Source organism: Branchiostoma lanceolatum, chromosome 17 (genome assembly GCF_035083965.1).
Source record: "Branchiostoma lanceolatum isolate klBraLanc5 chromosome 17, klBraLanc5.hap2, whole genome shotgun sequence".
Taxonomy (NCBI): Eukaryota; Metazoa; Chordata; class Leptocardii; order Amphioxiformes; family Branchiostomatidae; genus Branchiostoma; species Branchiostoma lanceolatum.
In genome coordinates this window covers 18305464-18324558 of record NC_089738.1, presented here as the reverse complement: position 1 = coordinate 18324558, position 19095 = coordinate 18305464, and the positions used below count along the sequence as shown (strand labels likewise).

Below are 19095 nucleotides of genomic sequence, written 5' to 3'. Positions count from 1 at the left end.
AATCTAGTGGAAAATAACACTCCCTTCTAGAGTTTAGGACTCCTTTAAGTATGACTTATCCAAAAACATTACAACTTCAATATATATATATATATATGCATATTGTGGCTTTGTTTTGAGTATTGTAGATAACTATAGATTACATGAAAAGATAACACCTGAATCGTCTCTAAAATCCGGATGGCTTTATTGACTTGAACTCCAGAAGCACATGTTATGTTCGAAGACCACAGTTTATTTTATGCTGACTTGACTGCAGTAGATATAGAATAAAGCAACAAAAAATGAATCCCATATCAACAACTTTTTAGTAGAAAAGTGTTTGTGTTTGGACTTTTTATGTACATGTGCATAACAAGGGTAACTTAGACTCATGCATAACACTTTGTAATAAACTGATATGGAAAGATTAAGAAATCTAGATTATCCAGATCATATCAACATCTTGTTACCCTCAACATGTACTTGTTTCAGTAAAAATAAATAAATATGAGTCGGTATTGCAAGGCAAGACTCACATTAGGTCTCAGCATATACATCTGACATTGGCAATGACCACATCAGTTAGAGGTGAATAGATCACAAAATGCACACAGCTTGAAATCAATTAATCAGGAACTGCTCAGATACCTATACATGTTCAACAGAGCATCTAAAACACACAATTTATCCTAACTCCCCTGCAGCTACCTTACATTCTGAAGCTGTTCAATGGAATATTTGACAGAATATAGAAAACAACAGAGAGCGTGGCTTCTGTTTAATCAGTCATGCCTGAGGTGCCTCTGACATGCTTTTTCCTGGGTCACCCTCCATCATGTGTCCATGTATGGATTGACTTTGGAATATAACAATATGTGTTATGATAACAGTCAAACAAAGACTAAAGAGGAAAACAACAATTCAATGCAATTCAAATTGGTTATACATGTATACTGTATTATTGCATATAGAAATACATGCATGGGCACAAACAACTGTCAAAGACGTGGTCAATTAGACTTACTGACAGTATATGTAGTCCTGGAATATGTATTAGTTACATATAAGAGACATGCAAAACGGGGGCATTTTCTACTACATTTTTAATCTAATGAGGTTTTTTGGATTGAGGTGTGATTTTCAAAGCATGCAGATCAGAGTCATTGCCATTGTAATAATTACATACATGTCTACAGTGCAATGGGAATTGAAATTGCAGGAAGGATTCATGCATGTGTAAACTTTTACTAGCTTTTACAGACTCAATGCATTCTAAAAAAACTAGGACTTGGGTTGGTGTTGATACATGACTCCTCCATGCAGATGCAGGTAATCCATTGTTGCATTGTCAGCTTCTCTCTCACTGTCATCTCATGAGGACAGGGCATTGATGCTCTGTCTGGGTTGAATATTGTCAGCCCCTATAGAAACAACAAGAAAAAAAAGGTGAAGGTTGGGTTAATAAAGACAATGCATTGTCTTTTTCCTAGTGCTTAGCCTCCAGTGCAGACTCCTCCCGGCTGTTTTCTTTTTCTCTTTCTTTTTCTCAAGTTACAGTTTTTATACTATTACATTTTTTTCAGAAAAAAAATGTAATACATGTAGTATAAAAACTGTAACTTGAAAAAGAAAACAGCCGGGAGCAGTCTGCACCGGAGGCTATAGTGCTTATAGTATGTACAAAAATACATAGGATAAGTATATAATGTCTGGTGACAACAATAAATACCTAATACACTACAGAGTGTAGTCTAAGCAGTCATAAGTTAAGTTTTTGACACATGTCCCTAGGACTCCTCACTCATCAGAAACTCTGATCTAAATATGTCAGCACGCGCACACACACACACACACACACACACACACACACACACACACACACACACAAACTCACACACACACACACGCACACATTCCTACAATTCTAACTACATTTGTATAAAAAGGGAAAAGCATTCTGTTAGAGTTCTCATCATGTGATGATGGATACAGGAGAAGCTACTAGTATTCCACCATACTGCCTATGGCTATATAGGGCTTGAAACAGTGGGTGCATGTGCACCTTTGTGCACTAAAAATTGGATACAACAATCCTTTGTATTTACAATGTTTATAGTGGGAACGTTTTATTAAAACACTTCATGAAGGAATCAATGCTATTCATATATTTTTGTCCGTCAAACATTTCTGTGAAATCCGACAGCGAAATTCGATGTCACCACACGCTGGAAAAATGCGGTCGCCATGGCCAGGGATTGTGCTCTGTGCGGTCCCAATTCGTGGCAGTCGCGTTGGACGGGTGGTCGCCTTGGGCAGGGCGCTTAATGCTTGTGCCTATGGGGCAAATTTTTGGGACCAAGAAAAAACGGTCGCCATGGCCAGGTGGTCGGGTTGAAGAGGCAGGTTTGACTGTATCAGAAAAAGGAATATAACCTTTTATTGTACTTTATTTGATGAATTACTTGTTTAAAATTTTGAAGTCAGATATAGAACAACACTGATTTGAGTTCTTAGAGCCAGAAGCAATTAACTTAATAATGTTTTCCTGACTTCAGGATGAAACAGTGCTGTGCTTTGTGGGTCAGAAGGCCAATTGCATCATGGACTTACTACTGTGGGACTGGATCATGTTTAGGTTAAGTTTATAGCTTTCTGACAATATTTGCCGACTTTTAAAAGATACTATCACTATAATCAGTATGTATGGATGTGAATTATTCATCAAATACCAGGTCAAGCAGGCGACCTAATAAGATCAGACTTAGGAGGAAGAATAACGTTTTTTTGTAGCAGGTTACACTTCATATGATTATCCAATAATAAAGTGATGCACTTTTTCTAATGCATCATAAAATCAATCAAGATTAGACTAACTGTGAAAACATAAGCCCCTTGACTAAATTCAACATCAAGGAGATCATACATGTGAAGGTAACCAATGTACATGTATACAGCACACCACATCCCCTTCTCGATAGTTCTTCTGCTTTCTTCAACAACAACAAAAATGTTTCTCGTGTTGGTGGAAAATCCTGTCCAGTCCGGACAGAAAAAAAGCCCTGTCCATTCTGAAGAGAAGGTCTGCATGGGGGAGGAGGTGTCTTGTCCTGCATAGAATTAGAGATACTGACTACGCCTAAAAATGAAAATCTGTATCGACAATTATTATAAAGTCTACTATTTTTATTTTACTGTTAATTGTAGCCAGTCGGCTTTGCCATTAATTCTACGTATACATAGCCTGCTACATGTGTGTGTATTTGTTATATGGAAAGGTTTTCCTGCCAACCCAGTTTTTCTCACCGGCCAATGCATATCCTTGTGCGACCTACATGTACCTCAGGCAATAATAACTGGTTTACTTCTCACCACTAGGAGGTGGTCTAGTTACTGTAAATGCATTTAAATTTGCATGGTTTTAATTTTGCACTAAGGGGAAAATGGAGTGTTTGCGGTGGTTTTAAGTTTGCAGCAGTGCTATACTGTAGTCACATACCTGATCGATGATGATACCGCCACAGTAGGGGTGGATATAGGTTTGGCTTAATAAGGTCCAAGTCCAAGTTTAGGTCCAGGGACCTGAACCTGGACCTGATCCTGTCCAGTTGATGTTTTGTTTTATCAGAACAATATCAAGCATAGAGAATTAATACTGATCATGACATGCACAACTATAAAAGTTTCTTGGTGAGAAGACTTTCAAGATAAACCAAAGTGTTTGATATCTGAATGTTGCACCTATTTTAAATGCCTTTTTTGTCAGAGGGGAGACTTTAAAACCCTTTTCATCAAACAAAATAGAAAAATATATTTGTACTTTATTCAATTTTTTTTTGGACTTCGGGTTTTTGGACTTGGTTCTTGGATGTTATAAAGGTCTGAATCAGGTCCAGCGAACTGGTATCCACCCCTACGCCACATGTACAGTGTTGGACAAAAATGTTTGCAGTGAAACGGTTGCCATGAAAACCTGATGAACACAAAACCACCTGCCCACACACATCTCTAAATTTACAGTATTACTGACACAAACTAGTAACATGTACCGTAAGTGGACTGTAGTGAGATATAGTTTGGAGAGGTCGAGTGGGCTGTTTGCAGAAGTGTTTTAAAGATAGGGCACAATGTACAACACCACTCAACAGAGAGGCTAGCTATAGGGGCATGGTCAGGAATGCTTGCCTTGGCCTAGCCATGGCCATATGAGACTATGATTCTGTTGCTGTAGGGTATTGAACTGTTTGTGGTGAAATAAGCATGACCCAGGAAGTTCCCACAACTTGCATGGGGGTGGATAAAAATGATTTTGCCCCAAGTTTGTTTTGACTCGTGTACTGCTATGAAAGCCAAATGGAATGAAATTCGGCGAGGAAGAGCTAGTTGCTGTAAGGAGAGATAGGAGGAGCTTTTTCCAGAATAGACACTTCTTGCATGGAGGTGCTTACAACATCATTATTAATCATTTTGGGGGCAGTTTTGCCCAAAATGATGCTTTTTGCAATTGTCTTCCGTGACATCCTAATTCCTATGTAAGCCAAGTAACTTTGGTGAGGACTCAGGTGTAAGGTCTTTGCACCAGATAAGGTGCAAATGATCGTGGAGTAGTCCACTTCTTAAATGGAGGTGATTTTTGGTATTTTTGGTGCCTGTTAAATACCCAGGTACCTGCTAGGAAAGCTAAATGGCTTGAAATTTGCAGTGGGAATAACTTTTTTTTTCTATGCTTAGCACCATTTCATAACTTACTGGTAATAAGGAAAGCATTATCCTGGGACAGTCCACTTTTCGCTTGGGGGTGGTTGAGAATGATTTTAAGTTTGCGATAAAGAGGTAACCGCAAAAACCTAGGTCACTGGTAACGTTGGTTTTGACTGTTTGATACAAATGTCATATAGGATTTCCAGTGTGATTTCCAGTGTGGCTATGAGAGATCAGACCATGGACTTGATGACAATACATGTACATGTGGCTGAATCTTGTACAACAAGGCTGCCCAAAAATTCATTCAAAAGTTATGGACCTCTTCTTGGGACCAATGTGAACATGGATGGGCTTAAACAGGAGTGTCGTATGACAGGTTTTTATGACCTATCATCTGAAAATGACTTCTTGCATTTGAGGGACGAAATTCAACAGGCTTTATCGTAATTTGAAATGAATGCCTTTCGATTCCCAAACATGAAACAAAATATCTGGTGGGAACACAGGTGTCAGCGATGTTCTTGTAATCTTTTAGTTTATTCATAATTTGCTTATAGCTGTAGAGAGAAAATTGAGTGTTTGCAGTCATATGTGGGCAAAAAGTTTTGCGGTGGTTTTAAGTTGTGCTGAAAGTTCACCGCAAAAACCATGAACATCAAACCACCGCGAACATTTCTGCATTTACGGTATTTTGACCAACTTACTAACAGTCTCGTACTAGCACATGTATCTCCCAGTCCCAGGTACTACTTGGTAAGTTTGGAGATTCATACTGTACATGTCCTGTCCTGTTTTACAGAAATAACTTATAGCAGATCCCAATCTATCTTAGTTACGTACATTGTATTGTATAATAAAATGATGAGCGTCAGGTGAACGAAGGCAACTGAGTGAATATTTCCATCCAAGTTATGATATACTAGTATATTGAACCTCCTTAAATCACCCTATCTATTGCCCGCAGTTCCCTTGAATCTCCATGTTCCATATTGTCCATAGTTGTCTGGTAGACTCTACTAAAGAAGGAGGATATACATATTATGTAATAGATATGTGGTAACCATGACAACAAAGGAAACTGTGTTTAATATTACATTTTATACATTAAAAAGGTGAAGCAGTCATCCTCAATTGAGGTGACATGGAAGTATGATGCTTTTTCACGTAGCTAGTGGTATTGATAATGCAGTGCAGCTTCGCAAGGGCATGAACAAGCACACCAGGTCACCCCTACTCAGTACTCTTCTGTGTTGGGTTCTTTTACGTGCAGAGGTTTCACGTTTGAGGCTTACGCCCAAAGCTCCCTCATACACAGGGACGCCGGCTTTTCTGAGTTTTCATCACCATATCGGAATTAATGGATGCAATCCCTTACAACATGTCCCAGCTGAATTCGACCCTGGGATTGAACCCCAGCCCAAAGGATCAATGGAAAAGCAGCAGGTTGCGTTACCGGTTGTGCCACAGGGACATGTCTTAGAAATAGTAAACGCAGCTTCCTAAAGTGAAGTTAGTCGCCATGGCTAATGGCCTATACCAGTATAAAATGTAGCCATTCACCTGACTTATCAAATTTGTTATGATCACTATCTAGACAATGAGGTGGTTAACTGTCCCTACAGCTAGCTACATGTATATGACGTCATTATACATTTAATTTGTATTTTAATGAAATACAAATCATGTAATGTATAAGTTATATAACAACGTTATATACATGTAGCTAGCAATTCGTCCCAATCACCCTTTCAAGTTCCGGGTCACATTTAGAAAAACGGCAGATAGCGCTGTAATCCGTTGAACAAAATCCAATCGACGGCCGAATCGAGGACTAGTGTCTCTTGTCAGTTGTCACTATCATTTTATGCCAAATTCCTGATATTATGTCCTTTCCGACATTATTTGCAAGTAAATATCTCCTTGTTGAGTGATTTGGAACTAAGTTGATCATTGTGTTGCCTTTTGTATTTGTTGTAAGACTAAGAGAGCTGGCATAGATTCTAGGTTTTTCGAATCGGTAACTAAATTGGTTGCTATGTTCTGTCTATTCCCTGTAATCGAAGGCTGAACCGGCGGCAAAATCCAATCGAGGGCTGAATCGAAGGCTGTGAATCGAAGGCCGAATCGAGGGCTAGTTTCAGCTTGGTGCTATAGGGACAGTTAACTACCTCATTGTCTAAATAGTGATCATGCTGAAATATAACCTGTAATCAAAGCATACTGTATTTCAATAGACTTCAAACTCTTTATGTGTATTCCGGTGTATTCCGAAAATATCATTCTGAAATGTTCTAGTAATGAATGGAGTATGAATTTGAATGAACGTGGCCAATGAATAAATGCCAGTAACAGCAGCAGTGCCATTGTTGTTGTTGTCCTTGCTTAACGTCTATTATATCACGAGACGTGGTCTCTTGATGCTGGGTTATGCTTGGTTCGGTTACGAGTCACCTGTCCCTCTACGTATTTAACTCTTGGTGACATATGTATCAAAAATATATAATGTAACGTTACATTTTTACTCGCGGTGATGTCTTATCGCCCCCCTCCCCTTTCACATCGGACTTGGCCCGAGCTAGTGCGGCAGATTATTTAACGAGGATCTGTGCCTATTCAATACAAAAATAATCGGTATAAATGAACCAAAGTTGCTCACCTCACCATGGAACAGGCAGAGTTTTGCTGCTGGACGACCAACGACGATATATGGATCCGGGCGTCCCGATGCGGACCTAAAATTCACCGTTCTGTACTGCTCTCGTGCACTCACGCACCATGCAGATCTCGCGAGCTTTCAGTCCTACAGTCCTGTATCTGTGGTGTCGTTCCATGCCCGGAGAGCCACCTCCCGTCCAGAGCCTACCGTTAACCAATGTCTCTCAAGAGCCAGGAGACGTCTCCTGGCCCAGTTATAACTGGCTAACGGTGGTCACCGTTAACCACTTATAACTGTAAACGGTACTTGTAACGGGTGACTGGACAGCATGGGAAAGAGGAAGCTGTTTCACCCTTACACGCATAGCGCTCGAGATAGAAGAAGGGGAGCAGTATTTGCGGTGTGCGTCGCATTCATAGGCAACCTGTTTACCACACGCCTGTACGATTCACCGATTGGGTGCTTGGGCGTCAGTTTGCACTTTGCACTTGAGTTGATCCCACAACAATGCTTGTTTGCTTTTTTGCACTTGAGTTGATCCCACAAAATATTTGCTTGGTAGTCAAGGACTATTACAGGAGGTCCCGATATGGTCGCTGAGTCAGCGAGGTGTAAGATTTCCCAATAGCTGACGCCGTGATTGTTTGTTTGGCTGAATAAGGAGGTTAAATTACTTTTACTTTCAAACTTTCCTGTGTTGTGAATGTTTCAAGTTGTCAGTAAAAGGGTAGAAATGTAAATTTATAGAAAATTGCTGTATGTGTAACTTCGCATTTGAACGGGTCAGTACGCTCGTAAGTAATCAAGTCAGCCGACTTACTACATAACCAGTTGGAAAATATATATTGCACTATCGATATTGTGTGAAATATGTTCCATCCACATGTTTACTATCATAGAAGGTAAACGACTAAAACACTGGTGCATGTTATGTCAATCACTATTCGCCTTTGTTAATCCACGGTTAACTTGCCCCCTGGAGTTATGCAAAATCCCCGCAGGTAGGCGTATGATAGAAAACAACAACCTGGCTCAAATAGTCTATTACCATGGGCACAAATATGGCAGCTGAGTCAGCCAAGTTTTGAGGGCCATAAAAACGTTGCGGAATGGCTGTTATTTATGTGAAAGAGGAAGGTAGATAAATCACACCCCCTTAAACCTGCCTTCCTCATACACTCGTACCTCAACAACAACACCGCATGTTGCTTTTTTTTTAATCAAACTAGGTAAGTAGCCATAACAAATTCAAGGAACGACTGAGGATGGTAAAGAAAAAAAGAACTTGGTTTTTGTTGAAAAAAGCTTGACAGATTTGTATTTTGGAAAAAAATACACAGATGGTCGAGCTGAAAAAGTACTTGCACCGATATTTTAATTAAGTTCTCTCCCCTGTTCAATATAGTCCGCCTCGTATAAGCCTCAACTTAGAATTAAGTGATGGCAGTTATTGGGCAATAGACTTGGTATATAGATGATGGCGCGACGGTATAGTCTTTTATTATGTCATCAATTGCTGGAATGAATAATGGCATATCTTACATTGTGTTAATTGTGTCAAATTGCGTTCAAAGGACAAAGTGAATAACAACGTCAACTCTCTTATCTCGAGTACACAAGCGGTTGTGTGAATAACTAATTTCAGCGCCAAATCGACTAATCGATGTCAATCAGTTTAGATTTCCCGCTCGCATTTGCGCAATCTATTAAATGCATGGGTCGATTGTTTAGCCCACCGCAGCTATCTTACAAGAGAGTTCAAGGTACATGTGAATCACATCAGAGAGTGACAAGCGTAGAACTTTGTAAATAATCTTTCGCCGATTGGGCATTCCCATAGGTGTAATGAAGTTCAGAGTGCAAAAGCCCCTCTTCCCATTGGTGGATGGTTAGGAAAACCGCATATAAAAGGGACTCCGCAAAGCCGGGCCCCCCTTTTTTCGACAGCTGTAAGTGTGCGGATAAAACGGCCCCTCTTTGCGGTTGGCATCAATTTTTTTTGCCTGTGATGATATATATTCAGGGTATTCTACGGACGTCACGCACTTTTTGGGGGTAAAATTTGATAACAATTTAAGCAAATCATGAGATCGCGCCTCCACTATAGTCTAAAGGGGTCAATCACTATTGTCCTCCTATCCGTATTGTTTTGGTTAATGATTTATCGTCACGTCAAGTCAACGTTGTACGAAATACAATGCCGTGTCTCAACTGGCGGGACGAACAATGGGATGGGTCAACTCCATGGAGCCTCAAGGCAATCATTCCACAAGGTACGGTAGTTTTAAAGTTACAATTTTTTTTTTGCTTTGGGTAAAGTTTGTGGGGAAAAAGTCGTTTTTTTACTATACTTTAACGCACCGATGTGCAGCCTGGTTATCGAACCAAAGAAATCACTTTTTTCTGCCTCAAACTTTACCTATTAAGGCGCAACTCATATTGACATGCATATACGCACAAGTAAAAGGGGGGCTTTATAACATAACTGTTGTGACTGTACTCTATAATTTAAAATTAAGTGGAGTGACCACACCCTAAAAAATACGAAAGTTGATGAAATTGATAACTTTCATATCAATTGTTTGCCCTCCATTTAAGGATATCTAATATCCACTTGCCCTTAACTAGATCTAAGGTATAAAGTTTTTTGAGAAATATCGTCTGTTTCAGCTGATCAAAGAACTGATAGAGAGAAAGCAATCTGAGAGGTCAATACACCAGCATGACAAGACGACTACGTCACCCCTAAAGACTGGTAAGTCCTAAACACACATCGTTTATCACATAAAGTTTCAAAATATGCTACATTTTCATTTGGGGAAAAAGTAGCTAATTATGTTACTGATTACTGACTTGACTTAATAACCTTCACAAAATATATTGTAGATGGACAAATTTGGCAAATTATGATAAAAGGAAATCTCATCACTAGAATCATTTGTCCGTTCTTTTACAGAAACCAACCAGCCGAAAAAGACACCTGCTGGGCTGTTTGTCATTTCTGGTGGCGTTGTTGTAACACTACTGCTACTTTGGACATCTCGAAAAGGTGAGAGTCTTTTGACATGTTTTCCGTATTTCCTACCCATGGCATGGGGAATTCATGATACTGGAAAATAACTACCTGCTATCACGGCATTGTGATCCACGACTTTTATCAACAAAAGTGCAGTAATACAGATTTATGACGATTAGTACTCAGACGAAAGGTAGTGCTAGTTGAAGCTACCTAAAACTTCGTCACAGTTTCAAAAATCTATCCAGCTGCTTAAGTGACCTTGCGTATCGTATTACCTGGATGTCAAACTTTCATAGACGTAATTCGCCAAGTGCTTTCATTTGAAGTGGAAGCATCAGCCTGGGAACCACCAGACGAACTTAAAAGCAACTTGCCGGTTTGCATCGAACCTGTAATGTATTAACGTGAAAGACAATAGCACACTTGACTTAGTCCAACTTTACAATACCACTCTATTACAATGTTGTAAAGTTGGACTAACATCCATTGTAATACCGTTCCTGTTGACATGGGAAATTCGTGTCATGGAGAATTACTTTTTGCGATCATGGAATAGTGATCAACGACTTTTATCCACAAATTGTCTCAGAAGTACATATTTATGATATGGTTTTTTGTTACTTGTGTCGAAAGCATTGATCTTGTGATCAGTCGAAGCCCTGATACACTGCGTTCATGTTTTCCTTATCATTTTCATGCTTTCATTAATGTTTTAAACTTTTTCTTTTTTTTTTACAGAAGAAAAGCTGACCCACCCTGTACAGTCCACTGACGACGACGGACCCCATCACGGACCTCCCCCTGTTTCCATGGCTAAGCCTTATATGATTTATATTGAACAGTAATTATCGGTCTACTCTAAATATGATTTTGGCCATGGACTGACTTTGATACCATGTATACACTGTAATCAATTATCACTTTTTTCATCAGTCAATGTGTAACGCTTGTCGCAACTCGTATCAACGCTACCTTTTTATCAAAACGTAGCTCGGCGGCGAGCTTTGTTGCTTGTCCGACTTTTCTCTTTTCTGGCTCATCATCGATCGCGCTGAATGAAGGGTTATGACACTGATGAATTCAAAGCGCATTGAGGTTAAAGTTCTCATATCACACTTATGTACGAGTGTTTGCTGACAGAGCATTTACGAATTCGACCTGTCAGCAGCGATGTACTCGTATTGGCAGACCCTTGGAGTGAACAGTGAGCAGGAACATATGCGGAAAGCAATGCAAACTAATATTGAACCAAGAGTAACGGGTTATTGATTTGACAATTGAAATTTCAAAATATATGGGATGTGAATTCGTTTTTTTGCAGTTCCCATAATTTGATTGATCATCTTGATTCAGTCTCTTTCATAGTATGACTTGTACCTTTACAGGATAGAAGCACATCCGAACATTGTATGATATGACATTGAGGACGTACACATTTACAATCACATTTAACAAAATGTATTTTATATAGAATCATGACATAGCAGAGAAAGTGTTCCTTATCTAGTTCGAAAAACATTGTTGTGTTGTACATATCCTTTGCAACAGCGAATGCAACATTAAAAGCAAATACAGGATAATACAAATGCCAGGTCTCAATGACAATGAATTACAATGACACCCCTGTACAATTTTGTAAACTGAAGATTCATGACCCATAGATTTCGACCTCTTTAGTATCCACGTATTGGAGTATTGCATTGCGTACACATAATTGTTTGTATGTCTTTAGTTTTCTGACCGCAACGCCACCTGGCGACAAAGAGTAGTAGGGTTTCTTACACCCTGTAGAAGACAACGTTAGCAAGTGAGAATCATTCCGTACTGTTGAGAGAACTTTGCCTTCTACAATCACAGATTGCAGCTACCGATTTAATCTGTTACTTTGTCCCTTAGATTTTGCATCCAAATCTCGCAATGAAAGGGAAACGTTGTTCTAGTTTATGAATATATATATCTCAAGGGACACAGGGATTGAGTTGGAGTACTTGGGAGCAGCCATGTCAGACAGACTGATGTGGGCCTCGGTTGTACAAGGGCTCGCCCCGTCCTCAGCTGCTGAGGTCGACGGATGATGATGATGATGAATATATGTGTTTCCTACTCATTCTAGAGCTACAGAGCGAATCGCCCCGACCACACATCAAAATAGTTAGAATGCCCCAGTTCTGCTAAGTTTTCCCTGAAATAATAACAACAGGCGCCATATGCTTTCTGTGCATGTGGTTTATATCTTAAAATCGGGCTTATAACGTAAGAATTAACAGTATAGGCTACGTCATGCATTATAGATAGTACAAAATCACAAATCAAACACGTTTTCGGATAGGCAAAAAGTTCTACGGGAATGTTAGTTTATGGTGCCTTCGTCTAAGTTTTGGATGATCTTCTCCAGTCGTAGCACTGTCTTTATCAGATTTCGGTGTCCTGTTCTAAGTTCTGGATGATCTTCTCCTCACACCCAGCCTGCGGGGGAAGCTGCCTGGTCCTCCTGGGGTTCATCAGCTCCACAAACTCCTCGTACTGGAGGACTCCGTCATCGTTGGCGTCAAACAGCTGGAGAAATATAGACACGTCTCTGAGTTTTAAGGTCATCGTTAGTCTTAACCAAAGGTATTGCCAAAATCATGAAAATATACAGTATCTTTAAATCATCCTGTTATCCTGTTTTTAAATAAAACTGCAAAAACACAGATGTATTTTTTAAGCTGAAGGGGCATACAAAAGCACTGTGCTATCCAGAAGTGTCGCCGAACAGAATTGTTGCCAAGTAGAGACATTTTTGGATATCCAAAATGTGCTCCTTCCGGTGCAGCCTTGGTTATCCAAGACGCGCTCCGCTGGGGTACATCTGGGATATCCCAAACCTGCAGTCTTGGCTTGGGACGTGTTTGGGATATCCCAAAACTGCTCCAGAGCGGATGTTGGATAGAGAGCGCTTTTTGGATACAACAAGCACCACCCTTTTCCAATGCCAATAGCTATCTACAATTTATAAAAAAAGATGATGACCGTCGTATATGCATATTCAGAACAAAAGATAACTTGGTGAGAATTGGCATCCTTTGATAAGATATTAAGCCATAGAACTCAATCTGCATGATTACATACTAGGTTCATTACCTCAAAGATCATGAAAAACAGTCATTGAAGAAAGACTGTGGATGCTGTCTGAAACGTCTGACCGTTGTCATATGTTACCTAGTTGCTTGAGTAACTGTTGCCTCGCATTGCTTACCTGAAAGAGTTTGTCTATTTGCTCGTCGTTGTAGTTCCTCCCGATTGTGGCCATGGCGCCCTTTACTTCTTGTTTGTCTAAGGTGCCGTTGCCGTCCTTAAAAACAGATTTGAAAAAAGGAAAATGAGCAGTTACAACATTTCATCTGGAACTGTAGGAATTATCAGGTATACACGAATTCTGCCGCATTAGCTGTTGATGAACCATAGAAACTATTGTGGGGTACGTTTCTAAGTACTGAAACTATTAAAAGAGACGGTGCTAGTTATAGCACAGACAAAATCGTGTAAAACTATGTATACCTGTAAAATGCATTTGCTTTGTATGCTAATCAGTTTGATTAGTTTTACCAGGTTTAAAATGCGAGAAATAGTCATCATTATGTCATGAATATGATGCTTCAGTGTATCGAATTTTCTAATATTCGCAGGTGTCAGACTGCTCACACTCATATTCGTTTAGCTACTAGGCCCGTTCAAATGGATTATATTCGATTTATCACGACTTCAGTTGATCTGTATCTTTATCGTATTTCGTCTGACCCTCATGACCTAAAAGAAATGAGCTCTTCATTAAAGGGCTCAAACAAAGAACTAAACAAATATACAAACAAATAAACAAATATTCAATCAAGTTAACAAATATATAAACAAATTAAGAAATAAACGAACTGAAATGTTACCTTATCAAAACTTTTGAAGGCCTCCATGAGAAACTTGGGTTCGGGCGACATGATCTCCTTCATGTGCGTCATGAAGGTCACGAACTCATCAAAGTCCAACTTCCCGTTTTCATCGACGTCGAACACCCGGATCGTCTCCTGGGGTAGAGATTTATCAAGCAATCAACAAAACAACCAACCAACCAACCAACCACCAACCAACCACCAACCAACCAACCAACCAACCAACTAATCAACCAACCAACCAACCCACCAACCAATCAAGTAACCAGTCAGTCAATCAATCAATCAATCAATCAATCATTCAAGTCATCAGTCATCTATCCAACCATCAATCCATCAGTCAATCCATCAATTAATTGACAATCTAATTAGTTAATCTATCAATTAGTTGTTAATTTGAACGATTAACCAACCAATCAACCAACCGAACAACCACTCAAGTAATTATCAAACAACAAACTTGCAGCCAACCCATTCATCAATCGATTAATCAATCTATCAATGTATCGATCAATCAAAATAGTTTATCAATCAAAATCGTATTGCATTGAAATTGTCAAATCAAATTCTTAAATACACATTAGGAATCAAGTTAGTTTACTTGCCAATTGAAGAGTTTAAACCGTGGTTAGGCTACTTTCATAAAATCATTACAGGGCAAATAGATACCTCTAGAAATCCAAACAATACGCACAGGCTCTTTCACGTGGCCATATGTTTGCCACCGTTGAAACGTTACGGAAACCCAAGGACATTACTAGTATAAAGATGTTCTTGGTAAATGTTGGTTATCGACGCGAAACTGACTCGCCGACCATGGACGCCCCCTGGCGACATACCACCGTACTGCCACAGCACCCCACTTGACTTGACTTATGTCGGGTGCCATTCTCCATCTGTCACAGCACCCCACACCTCATCCCGGCGTCAACTAGACGGACGTTATTACCTTTCACCTCTGACCCCCCAGTTGAACTTCGTCTGTCAAATGGATTTTTCAAAGAAGAAAAGATCGCTTCTAAATCGTTGACCCTGTCCCTTTGATTGTATCTCTTCCATTGGCCCAGGGCTTAACATTGGCAATTTCTAATAGCAGACAATTTAAGCCCTCGGGGAAAACGGCGTTCAAAATGACAGACAATCGCTGTGACGCGGTATGAGTCAACCGTGAACGAGGCAACGCCTGTCTGAGGACCTGATCATGTAGCACACCCTACAGAAAAATGTTCCTGGACAAATAGTCAAACTTCAACAGGCACACATGATTCAGCGTTGGTGCTGAAAAATCTTTGTTAACCAAAATAATGATTGGCAGTACACGACAGTGCCAGTGGCTCTTCGGCCTCTCGAAAGGGTAATAACGGCAAGATCTAGAACACAATCATTCACTGTTGTATGCTAATCAACATATGGACAGGATATGGCACCTGACAGCTATCCAGTACGTGTACACATAACAATCTAAGGTCTAACAATGGGGGATAGACTGGCGGCCAATGTTTCTAATACAGTAATAGTAATACAGGTCTTTGGGCACGTTAAGCCAGATCTAGAGACACCATGTTTGAGGAGAGTCGGACGTAAAAGCCCTTTGAAGAATATAATTTTGTAGATGGGTGTAGTGGAAATTCTAGAATAGAATAGAATAGAATAGAATAGAATAGAATAGAATAGAATAGGATATGAAATAGAATAAAATGAAATAGGAAATAGAAAGTAATGATAGATGGAATACGCGGAAAAGAATGAACCAGACTGATATGGAACAGAATAGAACAGCAGTGGAATAGAATAGCAAATAGAATGTAATAATAAGAATACACGGAATAGAATGAAGTAAAATGGTATGGAATAGAATAGGATGGAACAAAAGAAAATGCAATAGAAAAATAGAATAGAATAGAATGGAATAGAGTAGGAAGAAATGGAATGGAATAGAATAGCTATAGAATAGAATAGAATAGAATAGAATAGAATAGAATAGAATAGAATAGAATAGGGAACATGTTTTTGATAACAAACGCCTACCTTTATGAGTCCCGGACTGGGGTCTATGCTGAGCGCGGCCAGTGCAGGCCCCAGTTCGGCTGGTGAGATGAACCCGTCCCTGCTCTTGTCCAACATGGCGAAACACTTCTTATACAGGTTCGTCTGTTTCTCACTGGTCAGGCGGGTCTTTGCTTCTGCCATCTTGCCTCGAACTTGTTACGAAGATGAACGAAATTACTACTCGGTAAGCGCATGTAGGTTTATCAACACCAGAGAGGCACTACTGCTAGTTCTATATTGACATAAAATATTGCAATAACAGACCATCATCTGCATTGAAAGCTGATCATGCATGTATGTGTAACGTTACCAATGAGTTAATTATCCCATGCAGTAGGCTTAGGGAATGAGCCACACCCGAGAAGTGATAGGGGGTTAAGTGAAGTGTGATATACCCACATACTTATCAATTATTCAACACCAATCCTTGCTGCTATCGTCAGACGTGTACCTTTTAAAACAGAACTATGGCATCGACAGGTATTAGGATACGACTTTCATAAATAAGAAGCTAGCCACGCACAAGCCCCAACGGATTTAATAGTCTAGACGGCTGACCTAAGTTTGGCCTAACAGGAGTACTGCCCCACTGAAACATTGTCATAATCGTTATGGTTCCAATCATAATTATTATCATTAACTCATGATCATTTTCCTTCCATTTTCTCAAGGACACATGCATGATCGTTTCTAAAGTAGTTTTTCAGACGGCGGCTGGACCGATGTTCTTATAACTGCTGACTGGCAAACGACACTACTGAATCTGGATGTCCTGTATATAAATGTCCACGCCTTTGCCCAGTGGTTTTTAGCTTCAAATATCAACACAAGGTCGTTCAAACAGAGCAAGAGAACACACAAATTCAAAATAGATCCTTGTCCAAACAGAGATTGTATCATGAGATTAAATCGACTTACCTGCGTCAAAACTTCAAGGTAATCCGAATTTGGAAGAAGGCACGACAATGTTGTCTGTGTGTACTACCCAGGTACAAAAGCATATGACGCCCCGTCGATATTACGTGACAAAGTTGATACCTGCCTTGTGACCCGTGACAAATGTGGGCGACACCGCCTTTTAGATTTCTATCTATCATTCTTTGTTCATTGCGGAATGACGTCGGTCGATGTTATCGAAGTCACATTTTGGGCCCCAAGCGAAAGACAGGAATTTTTTTTTTTCTTTTGTAGTCTTCGGTTGTACATCAAAAGTGAAGCGAGTTTCGCAAGGTCTTCTACAACTATACATACAAACAAGTAAATGAACTTACCTACATACAAGTATACTAAATAAATCAACATGTTGAGTTAGCGTTTAACGTATATCATTCTCAGTGGTAATGATGAATTATCATTTACACGACGTATGTTTTCATGTGAAGGCCAAGGTGACATGGTGTTCGCCAATCGCCACAGGCAGCAGAACGACGTCATTCTGTTTGTAAGCTGACATCCGGTCTGTTATGTCACTTCTTTTGTTCTGCCTGGGGCTGCTGGCCTTGACACCACTGCGGACTGTTTGGGCAAGGTTCTGTGAGTGAGTGAGTGAGAGAGTTAGTAAGTTAGTGAGTTAGTGAGTGAGTGAGGTTCAGTTCAGAAAGTGGGTGAATGTAGCCTCCGTTGCAGGCTCTGAACCGGCTTTTTGGGGGGCTAAATGATACACTTTTTGCAGCCAGCCAACCCCGTAACTATCAGCCGGCTGATAGTTACGGGGTTGGCTGATAGTTACGGGCTGGCTGCAAAAAGTGTATCATTTAGCCCCCCAAAAAGCCGGTTCAGAGCCTGCAACGGAGGCTAGGGTGAATGTGTGAATGAGTGAGTGAGTGAGTGAGTGAGTGAGTGAGTGAGTGGGTGAGTACGTAGGTAAATGCATGAATGATTGAGTGGGTGGGTGAGTGAATGAGGGAATGATTGAGTGAGTGGGTGGGTGGGTGTTTGAGTGAGTGGGTGAGTTAGTTAGTGAGTTAGTTAGTGAGTTAGTGAGTGAGTGAATGAGTGAGTGAGTGAGTTAGTGGGCGAGTGAGTGAGTGAGTGGGTGAGTGGGTGAGTGAGTGAGTGTGTGAGTGAGTGAGTGAATGAGTGAGTGAGTGAGTGGGTGAGTGAGTGAGTGAGTGAGTGAGTGAGTGAATGAGTGAGTGAGTGAGTGAGTGGGTGAGTGAGTGAGTGAGTGGGTGAGTGGGTGAGTGAGTGGGTGAGTGGGTGAGTGAGTGGGTGAGTGGGTGAGTGAGTGAAGTCAAAAGGCGTGTCCAGTCGTTTCGATGTTCAAAATCTTACAGTGAAGCGTTGCTTTCTAGCCTCCCCCCCCCCCATAAGCGTCTTAGCGGTGTTTCACTTTGATGATGCCGTTTTCAGAGACAAAATATATCAATAAGGCCTCCTGTCATTTTTTCTTTGACCTTGGCTTTAACTTGACTGCCCTGAGCTTTCGCCTTGACATTTCTTCACATAGCTACATTTTTTAACGTAATCAGTAAATTATCACGTTGTTTTCTTTCTGATCAGCTGTTCTGCCGTTATTTCAATGTTTGCGTTTTGATCAGGAGAACGGATGCCTTAATTCCCACGGTGTTATCTCGAGGTCAGCTATGTTTGGTCAGAGGAAATATTTTCTCGGATAAAAGGAAGACTCGTCGATGTGTAGAAAATGTCCATTTCGCGTCCATGTATGGATTTATGTCATACCTGGGCCGCTAAAACGTTCGGTACGGGTGTTCCGGACCGTGTGATATTTTTCCGTATCACACGGGGTTCTAAGTTGTATAACA

General features: G+C 40.3%; 1 protein-coding gene and 2 long non-coding RNA genes across 3 annotated transcripts; 1 reads left to right on the top strand and 2 right to left on the bottom strand.

Moving 5' to 3' along the window:
* Positions 1-163: 163 nt before the first annotated feature.
* Positions 164-7658, bottom strand: LOC136422971 (uncharacterized). Its single transcript, XR_010753700.1, has 2 exons — positions 7340-7658; positions 164-1403 (listed from the first exon to the last, which is right to left on the bottom strand). It is a non-coding gene; the product is annotated as an uncharacterized lncRNA (long non-coding RNA).
* A 2349-nt stretch (positions 7659-10007) lies between these two features.
* Positions 10008-11651, top strand: LOC136422421 (uncharacterized). Its single transcript, XR_010753621.1, has 3 exons — positions 10008-10094; positions 10296-10388; positions 11097-11651. It is a non-coding gene; the product is annotated as an uncharacterized lncRNA (long non-coding RNA).
* Positions 11652-11800: 149 nt separating this feature from the next.
* LOC136423120 (uncharacterized) lies at positions 11801-17375 on the bottom strand. Its single transcript, XM_066411149.1, has 5 exons — positions 17249-17375; positions 16310-16482; positions 14279-14416; positions 13597-13692; positions 11801-12914 (listed from the first exon to the last, which is right to left on the bottom strand). The coding sequence occupies exons 2-5, from the start codon at positions 16469-16471 to the stop codon at positions 12771-12773; spliced, it is 540 nt and encodes a 179-aa protein (XP_066267246.1). The 5' UTR covers positions 16472-16482; positions 17249-17375; the 3' UTR covers positions 11801-12770.
* Positions 17376-19095: the final 1720 nt, after the last annotated feature.